Below are 19,249 nucleotides of genomic sequence, written 5' to 3' on the forward strand. Positions count from 1 at the left end.
TAGCGGACTCTAAGCGTGATTAGCACCCATCATAAAAAGAGAATATTTTGTCACTGGTGATATTAATTACCTTAAAAATATTTAAAATGTGAATTTGCAAGTGCCGGCAAGACATTGCTATTTATAACTGAAGCCATGGTATCACAATTGAGTTTATCTTTTGGTTTGCAAAAATAAAAAATAAGAAAATACAGTAAAAATATAAATGAGAATAGTGTAAACTATAAGAAAAAGTGAAGGAGTGTGTGTGTGTGTTAATGTATAGGCTTCAATGTAAGCATACCTCAGTTGTTCTCTCTCTCTCTCTCTCTGCCATGTCGCTTCTTTGTTCTTTTTTTTTGTTTGCTTAGTTACAGTACAGTACTGAAGTACATCCTTTAATAAATAGTGGGAAACTCAAGCATAAAACCACAAAACCAAAGAAGCTCTAGCAAGTTCACCAACACCAGTGAATGAGTGTGCGGCTATGTACGTACCCTATGCACATGATTGTGTTTATCTTTTGGTTTGTAAAAATAAAAGATGAGAAAATACATTAAAAATACAAATAGCATAAAATAAAAATATTAAAAGTGAAGGAGTGTGAGTGCTACTTGTATAGGCTTCAATGTAAGCGTACCTCAGTTGTTGCACTCTCTCTCTCTCTCCCCCTCTATACCATATCTCAGTAATGTACATATCCTTTAATAAAATATCAATTACTGCATCATAAACATAAAAATACGAAACAAAACAAGCTCTAGCAAGTCAGACATCTACCTAGCCCCTATCATCCATCCAACACTGCATCCCCACCCCCTCCCAGCCAGGGAAACTGCTCCCCATCTCCACCTACCTTCCAAAACAACCCCTCCTCTAAGTGAGTTCCTCTACACAGCCTGATTGGCCTTCCTCTCCCATGGTTCCAAGACATCTGACACCCATCCAAGAAACTTCTCCAGGTCTCCCCCACCCTCCAAACCCTTTCTCAGTCTGTTTATGAGTGCAAGCAGGGTCACCAACATTTTCCTGAGGCCGCAATGCATTGCCAACCATTGGAGGCAGTTTTTCAAACTTTTTAAAATTTGTATATATAGTGTATCTTTGGGCCTTGGCCACTGTGGTCTGGTTGTGTCCAGATAATGTTGAGTTCCAAACACTGGTGATTCGGACAATTGTGGTAAAAAGCAAGTTAGCTGTCCTTTTGAACAAAGTGTCCTTGGCTACTGAAGACACTAGCTACATGTAAACTCGCCCAAGCCTCGTGCTTTGTATGATAGTTACGTTTCTCTGTGACCTTAATACATGTTTACCATATTACTGTTTTACCACTTATTTCCTTTCAGTTATGGGCATATCTCTTTCTTTTGTAGTTTCCGACTGGTTATTGATTGGAGTGCATTGAGGCATATTTAGATAAGATGATTGATTAGCTGGCACCAACAAATGTTCCTGATACTTTGTTTACCAAAATTCCTTTTATATACCAGTAAATATAATACAGTAAATTCTCTGTTCCCAAACACAATTTGTTCTGGAAAACTTGTCGATAACCAAATCATTTGAAAACCTAGTCAATTTTCCCATAAGAAATCGTGTAAATAGAATTAACCCACTACTGACTCCAAAAAACTAAACATTATAAAGCACTTCATACTACATAATAACACTTTAAAGTGAACAAAACCATTCTTTTTTTTATGGTCTTGTTGTAGATTTGCGGAGCCACTCAAACGGGCAAACTACTGCCAATGAGGTTTGAGTAATCATTTCACAAATAGCAGGATGTGAAAAGAAAACAACGAAAAACGCAAGCCTTCTACAACTGCTTTATTTAAAAAAAACTCATGCACATTAGACAGTCAAATCAGCTAACTTAAATCTAGTCATACATGTGCATACTGCAAAAATATATTACTCCAATTTTTTCCTCTTTTTATTTAACTAAGAAACCTTAATTTAAATAGGGCTTCTTAACAGCTTATTTGCTTTTACAATGCTCATCTTACAAGGTCCTTAAATATGACAGATTTCTAAAGTAATTTGTACTTTTCCTAACTACAGCATACAAACCTGAGGTCTTTACTGTATATAAGGAATTACTTCCAGCACAGCTGGAAACGGCCTTTTAACTTCAAACATGGTGATGGAGTACATAGTTAACTACCGACTATGGTTGGGAGTCCTGGCCCAGCCAGTCGGTCTACACCTACTTTGCCCTTTGGTCCAGGAAGCAGAATGAGGGGTGGCTATGGTGGGCATAAAATTGTAAAGACCTCAGGTTTGTATAGTTAGGAAAAATACAAATTACTTAAAAAATTTGTCAATTGTTCCTACACAATATACAATCCCTCAGTCTTTACATAAGGAAGATTTACTTCTTGGAGGGAGGAGTCTGAGTAAGCTTCTGAACTGACTGGGCGTTCACCTCATTCTGGGCCTCCTTCCTGGTCATGTAACAGCAAAGGAAGGGAAACCAGCCTCTGACTTGTGTGTGTGTAGCAACTGTCTCAAAAAGGCTTGGATGAACCCAAAGTGTCAGAGACAATATAACTAGAGATAACTAATGGTTTGTTTTATTGTCAGCCCCTCTTCCCGCCTTGCTAGAGAGAGGGGAGGACTCGCATCTATTAATCTATATAAGATTACAGACAGGGTGCTCAGTTAAGCAGGCTCACCTGCATGACCTGCGCAACGAGCATGTGATGGATGGCTAATTGCCTCTCTCTGAGAGAGAGGAGAGATAAAAGAGAAGGGAGGGAGCCAGTCCCTCACTCGCAATCGCTCTTTGACACCGACACCTTAGGAGATATGCAAACAATCCACAACTTGAGCAGCCATCACAGGACCCAGGGAAAAGGAGTCCCAGGGCCTGTGGGCAACGTCCTGAAGGCAGAAAGACTTGTGAGTGGACAGCCTACGCCACTTCTCTCTTAATACCTGTAAAACCGACAGGTTCTTCCAGAGTACGAGGAATGGATCAATGTTCCTATCCTCGTGAGGTACTCGAAACGAACTCTTGGCCACATGTTGGACATCGAGTACACTTGTTCAATAGCCTCACAAAGCTAGAAAGAAATCGTGTTCTTGAACACTTCTTTCTTAGTTGAAAAAGTACTAATGAAGAGCCATCGACACTCAGGCTTGAGATGTAAGTCCTCTTGAAGACAGTACCGAAGCGCACTAACTGGACACAGTAGTATCTTGTATGATCACTACTAAACAGTTTGAGATGGGACTGAATGTGACTCAAAAGTCTTGCTACGAGCTCCGGGACAAGCTTGAGCATGACAGATCATCATCATCTTGAGTGCCATAGTCTGCCTGGAGGTCTAGGCCTCTACAGACAGGAAGACTAAGCAGGCGACCTCCTTCTTCATGTGAGTTTACCTGTGGGTCTGCATCACCTGTCTGGGACCTTGGCACAGTTCTCATGCAAGAATGTGCAGGGGGGCCGCACTCGAGAGCTGGACCTTCCCTTTCTCTCGTCAAGTCAGGCCGGGTCCGTAGACCAGGGGACCTTACCAGTGTCATGGGAGTCTGTGGGACTCTGTGCAGTGGCAAAAGAACGTTAACCTGCCTGGGGAAAAGAATCCCAAAGCCGAAATTGGTGACATGGGGTCTTATCGGAGCCCCGTGCACCTCTGGTGATACAGGTGTCCAGGAAAAACGTGCACCTCTGGTGACATGCATATCCACAGAATCTGTGTGCCTGTAAATCCCATGGCATGGGGTTTTATGGAACCCTGTACAACAGTTGCTTCCGATACACTAGGGTCCAAGGACCTCCGTGCATCTGTGTCATTTTTCAAACAGAAAGGCCAGACCATCTGATGAAGTAGTCTGCATTAGTATGTTCAGTGTTCATGATATTGCATTTACCTCTTCTTACACTCAGTTACTGCTCTTTTCCAAGGTTGTACTTGAAGGCCTGGCCAGTAACAAGGCCCACTGTCCTGTTATGCTTTATATGTTTCTTTGTTTAAGTATGTTTGCACTAAGATAAATATCGATCTACACTGAAAAACAGATTCTGTAAGCTAGGCTTCTCACAACACAAATATATACGGCTGGCAATGACTTGTTGTATGGAATGGTTCAGAGACAAATGTGCACGACGTATAAAAGCCACTTATGCAAAAATAATGAATTCAAAGAAAATGTAAGATAAAATACATCCCAATCTATGCTGTGAAATCATTTCCAGTTTCAAGTTTGGAAGAAATACATCTGAAATGAAACAAACTGTCACTTGTTCTACTATGAAGGAGCTGAAGGACAGTGATTTTCTCCTCCCAATATATATCTTTGGGTAAGGCAGGCCAACCTCCTCCAGATTTAGGGGTGGAGGTGACCAAGAGAGAAATCGTAACAAGCTCACCCCTTCATTTGCTACTGGCCCAACTTGGTTCCCTGGTAGATAGCTCTCTGACAGACACTGAACTAACACCGGGCAGTCCAAAGGATGGCACCCTAACCTGCAGTTATGTAACAAGAAAATCAGTATAGATGACACAAGGAACTGAATATACTCATGCTTCCAAGTCTGAACCACAGGGGAGAGAGAGAAGGAATGGCTTAATAAAAGGTTTCACAACATTAATAGAGCAATCACTATATACAGGGTCGCAATCTTCAAGGATAAGTATGCCTGTCATGCTTGTTCAGTATCTAGCTTCAGGAATTGTTTACTACCCGATCAATGCATCTTGCACAAAAAAAGTAGAACTGTACCAATTTTATTTAGAAGCACAATAAGGAATCAAAATACTTCTCAACACCCACAGCACACTAACAGTGACGATACCACTCTAGCAGTAGAATACTAACTTAGGCACAGGACACAGTCACTCAATCATTACCTGTTGGAGGGACAGTAAACAAAAGACAAGACAGGTCAAGAAACCAGGTACAACCCATCTATTTTCTTTTCTTTTTCTCAACTGCTGAGTAAACTAGTAGCTTGAAACTTACAGCTTTATGATTTTAGGTAAAATTCACAGGAACAATGCTTCCTAAGAAGACAAATACAGAAAGTGTTAACGACTTACCAATATGACCAGCAATCCACGTAGCCCATTGTGTAATGATATATGACACATCGTTGGGGCACAAAAATGCTACACGTTGTTGTGAAACACCTTTCTCTGATAGATTTTGTATTAAATATGCCAGGTGATCACTGGAAAGAAAAAGTAAAAATGATTAAAAACTCATTTTTAGTTTTTCATCATTTTAATTATTAGTTATGTACAAAAATACAAAAAAACCTATTTACTTAATGATTCTGAGTATTTAACAATACACAGTTAATACAGTCCGACTGCTTTAAACCAGCACCCTTGGGGGCCAGGCTGCTGCCGGACCACAGTATATCCCAGGTGATGGAAATCACCCCTAAAATAACCCTTATGTACTCGTAAACAAACTCTTGCCAGCTCATTCCACAGATATATTGCTGTGTTATCAAAAGCAGAACAAAGCTTATGAATAATCACGGTCATTTGTTAGGTTTAGTTCCTTACGAAAATTCTGGCCTACTCCATAAGCATCTCTCCGGAAATGCTTACACTTCACTGCGTCAGAGCTTAAACCTCTTTATGAGCACACTGTTGAATTCTGATTTGCTGGCACCCTTCAATGTTTTCCGGCACTTCAAACTTTTCTGGCTACCATTTTCAGCAGAAATGTCGTTCAAAAAAATGGGATCCGTTTTTTCCCACGACAATCCTTCATAATGTTCAAGATAAGCATGGAGAAGTAGCAATCAGGTGGCCGAGACTGTGGTTCCCCTTTCTGTAAAAATACCAAATATAAATTCTTGATATCAAGACTGTTTACATAAACAGTATCATGTATACTAATGGAACTCTCCTTTTAGTAAATAAAGATCGATTTTGAAGAAAATATCCAATGTAAATAATTTGAATAGCAATACGAGGTGACAAGGTGACAAGGAACCATGTAAAAAGCACCCAGCTGTCTTTTCCAGGGCACCAAGACAGGCAACACAGGTAGGAGTCTCGTGGAATTCTCACTTTTCTCAGCCAAGAGTCCGTTTAGTATTCTTGTGTAGTCCCTTTGTATTTTCGCCATCCATGGTTTGGCGTAGTCAAGATTCCTCTAAAGTATTGTTTGATCATTTAGAAGTAAGTTTAATGTATGATTATAGCCTTTTCAAGTCAATGTTGACAGTTTTTCTCGGGTTACGTGAAATTTTTCTCTGTTCAATTTGTGCACCTTGTTTTGGACCTCGTGGTCAGTTAATTCTGTAGATGTTAAATTTAGAGTTTAATTTTAAAATAAAACTAAAAAAAAAAAACAACCAAACCTTGCTAGACCTTCTGTTTGATGTTGGAGGGTCAAATTTCCGACACTTGCTCCTTCAAAACCCGATAGTCTGAACCAGCGAGTGTCCGGAATGTCAAGCAAGTGATAGTTTTTCGTGTTGGCTGAGGAAACGGTGAAAGTGACATGGGATAGACTCGAGGGTATATAAGAGAGGTTGAGAGAAATAACTATCATTACTATTTCTACTGTGGAATTTTGATGTAACTTGAGCAACATGGCTGTATCAGTAGCAATTAACTTACAGATCATTCCATTAATTACTCTACTGACTGGTGTAGTGGCTGTGGCCCACTGTGAACTATTGGAGACGCACGCCGTGGCGGTGTACCATAATCTAGTTGATCACATTAGAACCGATAAGCAATTGTTAAGAAACCTCTATTTAACTAATACTGTACAATAGAGTTTGAATCAAGCTTTAAAACATCAGTTCATCAAGTGCTTGATGAAGCAAATAAAGTAATTGCCCTCCTCCTTACTAGTTCGATTGCCAAAGTTGAGAGAAGTTTCCTTGCCCATATTCGTGGTGAAATGAGCGAATACACTACTTTCAAAGAATTGTTTGATGTTCATGTTAACCGACGCCCTGATCTGGATAACGTAACTAAGTTTACACACTTGCTTGGTGCCCTCGAAAAAGAACCACTTAAGTAGTCGAGGCTTTAAGTGTAATGGCTGCTAATTATGACGTCGCGTTAGAATTACTACAGTAATCAACAGCAAATGCTGATTATTCTGCATTGGCGACTTGCCAATATCTTTGTACCAAAGTTTAATCATGTAGATTTGAAGAATTTCCATAGCAATCTGACTGTTTTGTTACAGAAAATTAAATGTCTCAGTACAGCAGATTTAGGTCAGGGAATGATTATGAGTTTAATCAATCAGAAGCTCTCTCAAGGTGGTGTATACCTTAAGATAGCAGATTACTTGTGCCTTGCAAAAGGGAGACGACAAGTCTGTAGGACCAAAGACAGCTGCAAGAATGTGTCCCTTCTCTCAGAGGGAGCATTCAGCCAACAAGTGCATAAAACATGTCACTGTTGAATATCAAAAGCGACAATTAATGTACTCCCACAGATGCTTTAACTGTTTTGGCAAAGGCTATCGTAGCACTCAATGCAACAGCAAACAGAGTTGCAAATTGTGTAAGGGCAGGCATCATAATTTGATCTGTAATAACAGTACTAATCCAAGGACTCAGTCAGAGTAAACGTTCCAAGCCAAGTCATCTAGTCATGTCACGTCTACAATAAAGAGTCAGAGTAAAGGTAAAATTTCGGTTAAATTCTAACCTAAACAGTGTAAGTGAGAATAAAAAATGAGTGATGAAATACCGCGTAAATGCAAAATCAGTTAATGCGTCACCTCACTCAGACTTGCCACCAACATTGTTACCAACTGCGTCGGCCATTTTTTCACAACACCCAGAGCCGGCAGGTTCCCAACAAAGTGTTTCTGGACACGGGGAGCCAACGTAGTTTTGTTTCTAGCTAGTTAGCCATGAAGTTGCAGTTACCAGTAATTAACAGTCTCTCACTTGATATTGCACCATTTGAGGTTACTGTCATTAGTGGGGAATATGACTTAGTTTCATGTAAGATTCAGATGGGAGACAGAGTCATAAGAACAATACTAATAGTGCAAGACGATGGGAACACCCCCACCTACAACATGGGTTTAGTTAACGTTAAACAACTTTTGCAAAACCAGCGTCTTATGTAATAATAAGTTATAAGATGTGTAGTTTAAGGTATACAGGGTACAGTATTTGGTGTTTGAACTAATAAGATAGAAAGTTTTGAGCATTTTTAGAAAACGGCGTAACAATTTAACGCAGGTTTTAGGTATCTGCGAGTGGTTGTGGTCCCTAGCCCCCTGCGAATACTGGGGGTCGACTGTAGTCATGAAAATAAAATGAAAATACAGTAATTAGTGAATATTGCTCCACGAAAAACCTGCAAATTATTGAATTTTCCATGATGTATTCGGAGACACGTTCCACAGAAAAACTGGCAACTAACTGAAGCTGTGAATGCTGATCAGCGATCTAGCGGGGGTCCACTGTATCGATTTTTGTCCAAGTTTTTTCACAATCCTGATGCTCTGTACTTCAAAAAGATTAAATGCTTACTTGGAAACACATTTTTTTTAATATTCCCCACTGACAAGGGGTCCTATATGACATCAAATACGATAGTTTTTACAAATAATGAAAATATATAAGTACTGCGTACAGAAAACATTTATGCTATCAGGGCCTAGAAGAGCACTGAAAATTGTTAACAATACTCACTTGCTGTATTTATGCTTACTTATTTAATACACTTTATCGATACACCACAAAATACAATAAAAAATATAATTTTTCTCATCATAACAAGACGCAAACATCAAGTATGGAAGATTTCAAAGAAAAAGACATTCGATCACACCAAATAAATAAGCACGACTGAAGCAATCAATAAGATTACCTTGATTACCATAATATTATTTTCAGTTTACACGAAATATCAAGTAAGATTTGTAGAAGTAGCAAATGTATCCTAATACAGGCAGTCCCCGGTTTACGACGTTCCGAGGTTACGACGCTTTTCAAATATATTCATCAGAAATTATTTCCTGGCTTATGACGCATGTTCCGGGGTTACGACGCGTCGTACGCCGATCCGACGGAAGAAATATGGCCCCAAAACGGCAGAATAATCATAATTTGAAGGTTTTTTTCATGTAAAACTCAATAATAATGCAGTTTACATCGTTTTCAATGCACCCAGAGCATTAAAAGTAAGGTTTTCTTATGATTTTTGACAATTTTCCGGCTTACGACGATTTTCGGGTTACGACGTGGCGCAAGAACGGAACCCCCGTCGTAAACCGGGGACTGCCTGTACACTCATCCCTTCTTACTACAAGAACACTTACCTAAGTTTCAGTATTCGCCCATACGTATGCTGACCATTTTGATCCACAACTGCTATCCTGTCTTGGAAATTTTTGGCTTGCTTAAATATAGGAGTAGAAGGGATGCTGAAGCTTGAACACCAACAAACGCATGGTCTGGATTGCCACTGCCTCAAGAGAGCACTAGATGACCTTTGAAGGGTTATCCCTCCAACTTTCAGCAAAAAGGTCATACTGGAAGTCAGCAATGCCTCTGCAAAGAAAAGAGATTTTACATACTACTGTACATATAATTCAGTGCTATTGCATTTTCAGTCTGTTAGAGAATCAATCTAAGTTTTCATAAAGGAAAAATATCTACATTCCATAGGTACAAACAATTGCTTTATCAGAACAGTTTTTGGTCTTTTAATGATCTCAGCAGGTAAATGGCTAGAAAATATACAATTTCCCTAAACAAATTTTTCCAATACTAACCCATTACTTTTACATAATCTTTCACAAGTCAGCTCAAAATTTCCGGCCACAGCACTTAAAAAGTGTTGCGTCTGCAATCCCATGAACATTAATTTATAGGAATTTTAGCCAGCCTTGATAATGGGGCCACAGAATCATAAACAAGAAAGGGGGAAGGGGAGTTTAAGGTTGCCAGAGTGATAGCCGAAGTAAGTAATAATTAGTTTATTTACAATTTACAGAATAAACTTCACAGCACAGGGAATACACGGCATCACTCAATTAATTACAATAAGTGCACTAAGGGAAATACTCTGAAAAGGGGGAGTCTATCCTCAGATAAGTCACTAAAGAAGGAAGGGCAAAAGACTTCATTGGCGTTGAATTCATGCACACTTGGGTCAGGATGAAACTCGCATCAACCAAATAACACTGGACATCGACTCCCGAAAGGCAGAGATTTCTGATGAGTATAAATTTACCTCCCAATATGCATGTCATATGAACATAGATAACGAGCAAGATTCGAGGAGGTAATCAATTTACTTCCATTACTGCCGAGGGGAATAATTACTTCATTAATTAACCGAATTCAAGAAAACACTTGACAAAGATTTTATACCGCACTTGTAATTTAGCAAAGGAATAATGAAAGGAGAGAAAAGACACACCTGATGCAATTTGTGGCTGCTCTAGTGGGTGCTTGGTGAGCTGTCACAGGTGAGAGGGAGGTCTGCCCTAGAGAGGCTGTGTTGAGGAGACTTGGGAGGGAGATCTTGCTTTGACCATCTCTCTCTTGCTACTCGTTTGGTCAGTCAACAAATCTCCCGCTACAAACAGATGCTCTTCGGTGATTTTTCTCCTTGTACGATTCTGGAACGCAAAAGAAATCCGCAAGAAGGAAAACAGAACAGGGAGTGTCGAAGGGGTGCAGCCAAGGGGTTTCCTCTAGGGGGATATTAGAGAGGGGAAGACGATGGGCTTGGACTCTGAGCGCTCCAAACTACCATCTTACTCCTCAAATTTATTTGGTTATTACTTTTCAGAACATTTCAGTTTCTTATCAGGCATAAGGCCTGATACTCATGACAGGGCGCTTGGAGTCAGAAAGAAGACGCTTCTTAAACGAAGAGAAGTGACTAAACGCTCGTTCCTGGCGTCCAGGAGAGGAGAAGCGTTCAGGGCTCTCCCACTTACCGCAAGATGGCTGAGAACTGAGGGGAGGCTCCCTCAACCTTTTGCTGGGTAGTCGAGGAGCTTGATCCTTGGAGGAAGAATGCCTCTTCAAGGGGCGTGACTCGTCAGAAAAACGCCACTGGCACCTTCTGTACAGCGAAGAACCTCCTGAACTAGACTAGAGCTGACGCACGTCTGAGACGCCTTTCCAGCTGCTGTCTCTTGATGCAGCCTGGGATGCACAAGGCTGATCTGAGGGGAGCAGCTGCTCGTGAAACTTATCCACAAGGACACGCATCGATGCCCCTAATTGGGCAACTATACCTACCTCCATATTGATTTTCTGATCGAATTTATTTTCCATGCTGGCGAAGCGATCGGGCTCAGAAGTGTGAAAGCCAGGAGCAGGAGTAGGTGGTCTAGGAGTATGGATTGATACAGGGAAACAGGAATAATAGGAGGACACAGCACGAATATCTACATCATTAGATTTAGGAGTCGTCTGACTATCTAATTTCTTGCTGGCTTTAGCTGCTGCCTTCCTCTTGCGATCTCTCTCTAATTTACTCAAATGAGACATCAATCCCTGCATTCGTCGCACGTCAAATTAATGGTGCAAACTTACCCCTCTGCAATTTGTGCAGAGGAAATTGCAGAGGGTATGAGTCATAAGTTATTTGCGTTAACTGGGTATTGCAGCCTCTGCTGCAATATCGGAAACTAGAAGAGCTAGTGTCTGACATACTAACTAGCTAAAAGTCAAAATCAGTAACAAAGTCAAATCAAGAAAAAAAAAATGCCGAAAGGCTACCATACAAAGAATGCATCACCGGATGGGAAGAAACAACAACTGTCAAAAACCAAGCTGCTTAGTCAACATGGTATGTGAACGATACAAGCAACAGAAACAAATTGATCTATTGGCTTAGTTGTTCCTCTATCTTACCCCGAAAGTGGGCGGGGTCTTGTCACCTACACGGAACAAAAGAACTGCTACCACGAATTTCAAAATTTAAGCTACCATTCGAGTAGAAACTCTTAGCTAGGTAATTACTGGGTAAGTTACTTGTATAAAAATATTTTTTATATTTTTTATAACTTTTGTCTTTACTCAAATTTCAACAAAACTGTTCAAGGAGAGGTGTTAAAATATTAGTCTAAACATATGATTCAAGTGATCAATCAGACCAGACACACTTGGTTCCCCTGAGAGGCCTACAGAGGCCCAGAGCTTCCTAAGCCCCTCAGTTTCCACAGCACCTGCAATGAAGGTCGGGTTAGGTGAGGCAGCCTCCTTTTGCCCCGAGAATGAGCTTCCACCCGAGGACAACTGGTCTTGTGTGTGAAGCAAAACCGCTGGAGAGAAACTGGGCTGGTCGTCTTCCCCCACTTGGAGGCTCTCTACTGACATAGTAGTAGTTGGCAAAGAGGAAACCCCTCCCTTAGAAATAGTAACAGCAGGTGAAGTTTAGCCGGGGGTAAGAAGGAACCAGAGAGAATCTTTGGTGTCATCGGCAGAGTATTGCACTCTGATGACACCAGAGATACTTTCCTCTCTCTTCTTCCCAGCAAACCTCACCCACTGTTCAGAAGACCAGACCTGGCACTCTGAACATGGCCTAGATTGATTGCATTCATGCCTATGGCATGATACAAAGAGTATGAGGATCAATACAGCAAAAGCTAAAATGCATAGAATGCAAATGGCAGTTGTGCAGACAGCACAGCAGGCATCTTCACTTGACAGCAGCTAAAAGCAAAGTGGAGTGCAGACCAACCAGTGGGTGGGGTTCCCCCCCTACTAGCGGTAGTTAATGACTTTGTCTGAAAGTTAAACGGTCATTCCAGATCGCATTCACAAGCTAAATCCTATGTAAAGACCTCAGGTTTGTATTTGTGTAGGAACAATGCTCATTTGAACAATGGGTTTAAATCTCATAATAATATAAATGCATAGTTGAAAAACCAGAAAAAAAAAGGGGAAAGGGATAGAGTACTCAAGTTAATTTATAAAAAAGTTTGAATGGCAAAGTCAGACAGAGCCCTGAGAGATGTCTGAACTCGACAGCTGCCGTAAGCAAAGTGGAGTATAGACCGAGAGGTGGGTGGGGTTCCCCCCTACCTCTCAGTAATTAACTACCCTGCCGATAAGTCTGAATGACCGTTTCCAGTTCGTGCTGAAAGCTAAATCCCTGCGTACAGAATGAAGGTTTGCATTATTGTAAGAACAAATTTCCCTTATGAGATGTACAGCATTATTTCCATATGAGATGCAAGGAACAAATAATGACGAACAAGGCATTTACATGTTGACACAGGACAGCTTCATTGTTTATGTTAATCCCTATGAGCTTGTTTCCAGCCCTTGGGGAAACAGAGCCCATGCAAAATGAATGAACTTTTTTCATTTTTTATCCAAGATATTACAGTTTGGATGAAGTAGGCCAGTTAAAACCTCTAATTTCTCATGATCACAGACCAAGATGTTTCCACGCTGATCCCAGCTTATAAAAGCCGTTATTCACGTTCAACCATGGCCCCCTTGCATCAAATAAAATGATGCTTCTTAGTAACTAATATATAATGCCAAGCTGTTATAAGCCATTTACTTTTTGACCTCAAGTGAATCACTGGCTTTGTAATCATTCACTGAAGGTTAATAAGAAGGCAAATTATCAGCCGATTCGGCTCATTCACATTGCATTTTTGGAAAAGGCACGAGAGTGAAGAATGGGAGAAGTTCTTCCTCAAAAAAAATTGTTACGCCAGCCTAACCACAGTAAATAGCCAAGGCTAATCAAAGGATTAACAACCATGCCATCCGCTGATAAACTGGGGGTAAATTATTTTTGTGTTAAACGATGGCCTACACACATAAAAAGATATTTCTTTCGACTTTCATACAAGTTCACAGTATCGGAGATTTACGCCGTGCTGTTTAATCTCCTTTGTTTAATCGCCATTGTTTCTGACGTTTAGTGTTACTTGGGGGGGGGGGGGGGTCCAGGGGGGGCAAAGCCACCCGGCCACGTCAGGGCACAGCAACCTAAGTGAGGTCAGGAAGACGAGGTCCGTTCCCGCCGTTCCACCTCCTCAAAACTGGGTCCCGGTTTCCCCCGCAGTGATCCCCCGTTACGCCTAGGCTGCTGTCAGATAAACCACAAGACAAGCATTAGGAAAAATATAAGTTCCAAGAGCCCAGCCTCAATAAAGTATCGGCGGCGATTTCCTTCTAATTATGACTTTTTCTACAGTTTTTTGGTCGCTAATTAAGGATTTACCTCCGATGTTCGTCGCACGAATGTAATTAACCTTTAATTAACCTATAATTAACCTGTAATTAACCCCTGAAGTCCATCCAACAGGGGGTTTACATACGCGATCTTCACATGACAGAGAACCCGGACGTCTCAGGAGAGGTTCACATCCCGGCCGGCATTAACTCGTTAATGTATGGGTCCCGCCGGCCCCTGGCCGGTACTAAACACGGCGAAGGGGCATTCCAATCAGCCGCCAGCACCAGAAGCCCTAAAAGTTAGAAACGACCAGTTTCCGAGGTTAAAACAGGCGCGGAGCTGTAATGCCTCGGTATCATCAGAGGCCACTTACCAACTTTCCCTGCTGGCCCTCTTCTTTAACACCATCTATTAACACCACGTGGACACTTTGGCTTGCTTGGTGATGATATCCCGGCCAAAATGTGGCTGGCCACGGACAGAATTAAGAGCTGTCACCGTGGAATGTGACTTACATTTCTGGGTGGTTGTGTTTCCTCCTCGTAGAGTAGAGTTCCTTCCCCCCCACGCCATCTTGTTTACCTCAATCAGCTGATTCGGTCCATTCATAAAATCAAATTTATTTTGTTGTCACATATACACATATATACACGTGTGTATGTATATGTATATATATATATATATATATATATATATATATATATATGTATGTATGTATGTATGTATGTATGTATGTCCCAGCCCGAGAAGAACGCTAAATGGGTTCAGGGGTCTGCATAAACGAATCATTTATAAGTAACTAACTGACTACATACATAATATATATAATATATACGTGTGTGTAATATATATATATATATATATATATGTATATGTATATATATAGATATATATATTGTGTCAAAAATTACTTTTTTTGTGAATGGCGCGAGTCAGCTGATCCAAGTAAACACGATTGCGTGATACGTAGCCACAAATAAAATGGTTGCTTATGAAATTTATTTCACTAGGGAATAATGTACGCCCAGAAGGAACTGACCCAAATACTCAGTCCTTCTCTTCTGACTAGGATTCAAACCTATGCCTTTTGGAAAAGAGTAAGAGTTGGTGCCGCCTGCTGTAAAAATAATTCCGGTTAGGTCAGTCAGGTTACATAACGGGGATTCATCTATCTTAATGAAAATGGAATACATTGCACTGATTGTGAAGCGGAGAAGCTGAATTCAAGAGGTATATATACTGTATAGCAGCAGCATGAGTCAATGAAAATTGTTATCGTTCTTGAAGGATGGTAGTCCTGTCAGAATGTAGGTAGGAGTCCGTGTGCAATGTGAGGGAACCTTTTTTTTTTATTATTATTGTTGGATTTCATTTGTGACATCATTCTAATGAATTTTAGCTTGGAAGTCTCTTATAACCACGTCGTTTGGACGCGTTAATGAAAAATAAGCATCAAAACGACCGAAATTGAATTAAGCCGTTTTCTTTATTTTTTTCTTTCTCAGTCGCATTAATATTTTCGTACAGCATTAATATTTTTTGTCAGGAACGAAATATATAAAGAAAAAATTCGAACTGCCATTTTTGTGGCAGAACCACCTCAAGTATTAGCTCTGCACGAACCGTATGGGATGGTTGTGCGTTTATTACTAAAAGAATAATAACTCTACTTTTACATAAACATTTTAGGATGAAATGTCTTTACTAATTGTTTTTGTTCTGTCATTTTAGTTTAAATTTCATAGTGACCTTATCTGTTGTTAGGTGGTCCGGTGACCAAACCGTGTCATGATTCCCAGAAACTAATCTTTGTTTTCGTTTCTGAGGTAATGTGTGGAACGGCAGAGAATAGAATAGTCATCACTGAATTCAGCCACTTCAACCTGAACGGTGACTCAGATATACTGGTCTGAAGAGCTCATGCATACAATTCCCCTTTTAACACCGAGAGTGCAGGGGCTGAATGAAAACTTTAGCTGATGCAGTGGCCGTGCTCCTGTCAGTCCTGTAGCGTCCTGATAGTGAGATTCCACCCTTTGATTTCGATCGTGTTAAATCACGGCACCAAGTAAAAGGAAGATTAGTGCAATCATGACGAATACCAACATGAAGTTTGCAAGAAACAGCGCAAAGGATGGGTGAAGGAAGTCATGGCTGAGAAAGAGAGAAAAGAAATGATTTATTGTACTGTATTTCAGTTGGTTTTGCTAGCGTACAGTATAGCGAGATATTTCACATATATATCAAAATGGAAGCAAATACATTTGTACATATATATGCAATGAGCCTCAAACGTACACATTTATATGTCTGTATCATTGAACACATTAGGAACTGAATTTTATATTGAAAAAAGAACAGTGATTTTATTTTTATCCATCAGCCTAGGTCTTAATTAAAAAAATAAAATTTAAAACACACTTTTATTAAAATGCATAAAGTAAAAAAATAATTTTTTGAGACACCAGGATTTTCTCACAATTAATCTTATCTACAAATATAAAAGCGTGAGCCCCAAACCTCGAAGGAAATGCCACAAGAAATAAAAAAAATATATTATATCTTCTCTTGTAGCATTTCCCTCCAAGTTTGGCGCCCACGCGTTTATTTTTGTTAGGCATGATTAATTGTAAGAAAATCCTGGTGTGTCTCAAAAAATGTAGTTTTTTGTTTTGAAGCATAGCCTGAGGATCCCGGCGACAGCTCTGGACCTCACAACTCATATTTTCTCTTTTGATATTAACTTCAGGATGAGGATGGATCTCTGCTACTGTGCTTTTGTTACTCCTGACCCACAGGGGATGGAGCAACTGCTGCAGAGGAAGAAGCTCCTATACTGACTGGATCCCTTGTGGTATTAAGGGGTAAGGGATTTTGAGCTCTAGCATAGCTCTTCGCTATGACCTACGCTAATGTGCTCAGCATTTGCTTTATTTATTGCTGCTTGCTCAAGTTCAATTCACATTTTTTATCATCGGATTTGTGATCCAATTAACTCACTTAGTGGCTACAGAGCATACACAGTGTTCAGGAGCTGAGCAATTCATACAAACTCTTGACGAGGGGCCAAACCTGAAGCGGTTAAAACACTGCATAGGTTTTGGGCGGAAGGGTCTTACTCTCACTCTTTCATTTCAAATATGACATGGGATGGCACATTTGGGTCCTCAAACATCAAAAGTACCAAGTTACTAGAACCTCTCTGAAAAGTAAGAGAGAAAACTTGAAGTGTAGAATAAGGAGGGCAATAAAGAAGGATTGGGTTAGGTGGGTCCAGTACGATAGTAGGGTGGGAGATCACCTTTCTATTACCTACCCTAAATCAGGGCGTCATGTTAAAGGTACAGCCATTTTCATAATCAATGCCATTCCCAGGTCTGCAACGAAAGAAGAGGGAAACAGGAAAATCTAGAGGAGAAGTGAAAGGGATACAATTCCCAATGTTTAGTTGAACCCACGGCAGAGATAGTAGGTACTATACTGTATTCAATCTTGGCAGCAGGTCCCAAAGGCCCCCACCCCGACAAGGAGTTGGGATCAGGGGGTGAATCCTTCTGGCTCCTTCTTGCCAGCAGCTGCCATTCCTCTTCCTCCCGCACCCGGATTATCCCCTCCTATTGAGGTTATTTCACCCACAACTTACAAACCTGCACATCCCTCGTCCGAGGATGAGGAAGCCCACATGGTCATATCTTCCTTTGATTACCTCCATAAAATTTGGCCCACTGAATATTCTAGCTGTTCCATTGCTTACTGCCTTCCTGGACTTACTAGTAGGAAAAAGAACTGGCCAAGCTGCTTCTGCTGTTCCTGTGTATTTCTTGTTTGCTACAGGTGATTATCCAGTGGCTGTGGTGATGCCTGTAGCTGAGCAAGCGGGTGTTGCGACTTCTCCCCGTGCAGTTCTGACCACTCCTCGAGTGTGCATGACGACTAAGACTTCTGACAAGTTGGAGAAAAAGAAGGAGAGTTCTCACCATTCTTCCATGTCATCATCATCATCTTTGTTGTTGTCTTACCCCTCCTCATCCCTGGACTCTTTTCCTTGCCAAAGGAAGCTGAAGAGGAAGTCCAAGACCAGTTGGAGAAGTCCAGGTAGACTTCTCCTGATTGCTGTTACTCATGGCAGGAGAGAATAGGTGCCAGTTCACTACCCAGTGATCATTATACCTTAGGCAGGACTGGTTCTGTAGTGGATGACCACTGGGACATAAGGACAACCCCCCACCCCCCACCTTCCCACCATGTGCTGTCAGGCTCACACTGGGATGGCATTGCAGTCAAGTCAGATTGTCTTGATCCCAGTTAGCTTGTGGCGTTTTGGGGGAGGCAAATGCCCTGATCTGTAGGCCTTGCCCCCAGCAGATTGAGCTGCTTTTTCTGCTTTGGCATGCTGGAAGAGGCGCGGGCTTCTCCTTTCCGGTTGGACACATAGGTCTGTCAACTGATGAACAACCTCCCCCTTGAGAGACAATGTCAGGGGGGTATTCTCCTTCAACACTGTGGACACCAGTGGAGGCCAATACCTTGGAATCTGTAATGATGTTGTTGTTGCAGGATGCTTCGTGGCTAGGCTTGTGGATGAGCTCACTTACAGACTATGTAAGGAGGTTGGTGGTGTCATGAAGCAGTGGCTCTTGCCTACCTTGCACACGAGGTATCTGACTAGAAGGCAAACCTGTTCTTCTTGTTCTCCAGCCAGGTGTCCCATGAAAGTAGTCTCTCACTGTGGAATAATCCAGTGTTGTCTCAACTCTGTGCTTTCCTTCAGGAAAGGTAGAGGGTGCGGTTGAGCTTTGTCATGAGGACTCTCAGGACTCCCTCTTCATTTGTGTTGTATCCTTCAAACCCTCACAGGGGGCAAAGCACCTGTCACCAAACCCTTGGGTTCAGCGAAGCCTTCGACATCTGGTATGCTGAAAAAGCCTGTGTTCTAGGAGTCTAGACGTGAGTAGCAGTCTTCCTCCTCTTTTTTTCTGAACCCCTTACTTGGTAATATCCAGAATGAAGTTGCCCAACAACTAGCCAACTACCACAGGAGATGTCATGGATCTCTGAAATATTGTTCCTAACTCGTTCTCTCTTTTTTTCAGAGATATCAGGCCCAAGGTTCTGCACTCTGGTTTTCATTTCACGAGACCAGTAGG

At 41.2% G+C, this 19,249-nt stretch overlaps 1 protein-coding gene across 4 annotated transcripts in view; it reads right to left on the bottom strand.

Moving 5' to 3' along the window:
* Acsf3 (Acyl-CoA synthetase family member 3) overlaps positions 1-14,751 on the bottom strand; it is a 56,245-nt gene extending 41,494 nt beyond the window's left edge. The window contains exons 1-3 of one of the 4 annotated variants that reach the window (XM_067082339.1): positions 14,618-14,751; positions 9,256-9,487; positions 5,031-5,161 (exon numbers count right to left, since the gene is read on the bottom strand). In XM_067082339.1, coding sequence (XP_066938440.1) covers positions 5,031-5,161; positions 9,256-9,467 — 343 coding nt within the window. In that variant the 5' untranslated portion in view covers positions 9,468-9,487; positions 14,618-14,751. Of the gene's footprint in view, positions 1-5,030; positions 5,162-9,255; positions 9,488-14,200 lie in introns of all 4 variants that reach the window. The other 3 variants (XM_067082340.1, XM_067082341.1, XM_067082342.1) reach the window with 3 other exon arrangements.
* Between the last annotated feature and the right edge of the window lie 4,498 nt (positions 14,752-19,249).

Source organism: Macrobrachium rosenbergii, chromosome 39 (assembly GCF_040412425.1).
Source record: "Macrobrachium rosenbergii isolate ZJJX-2024 chromosome 39, ASM4041242v1, whole genome shotgun sequence".
In the NCBI taxonomy this organism is placed as follows: Eukaryota; Metazoa; Arthropoda; class Malacostraca; order Decapoda; family Palaemonidae; genus Macrobrachium; species Macrobrachium rosenbergii.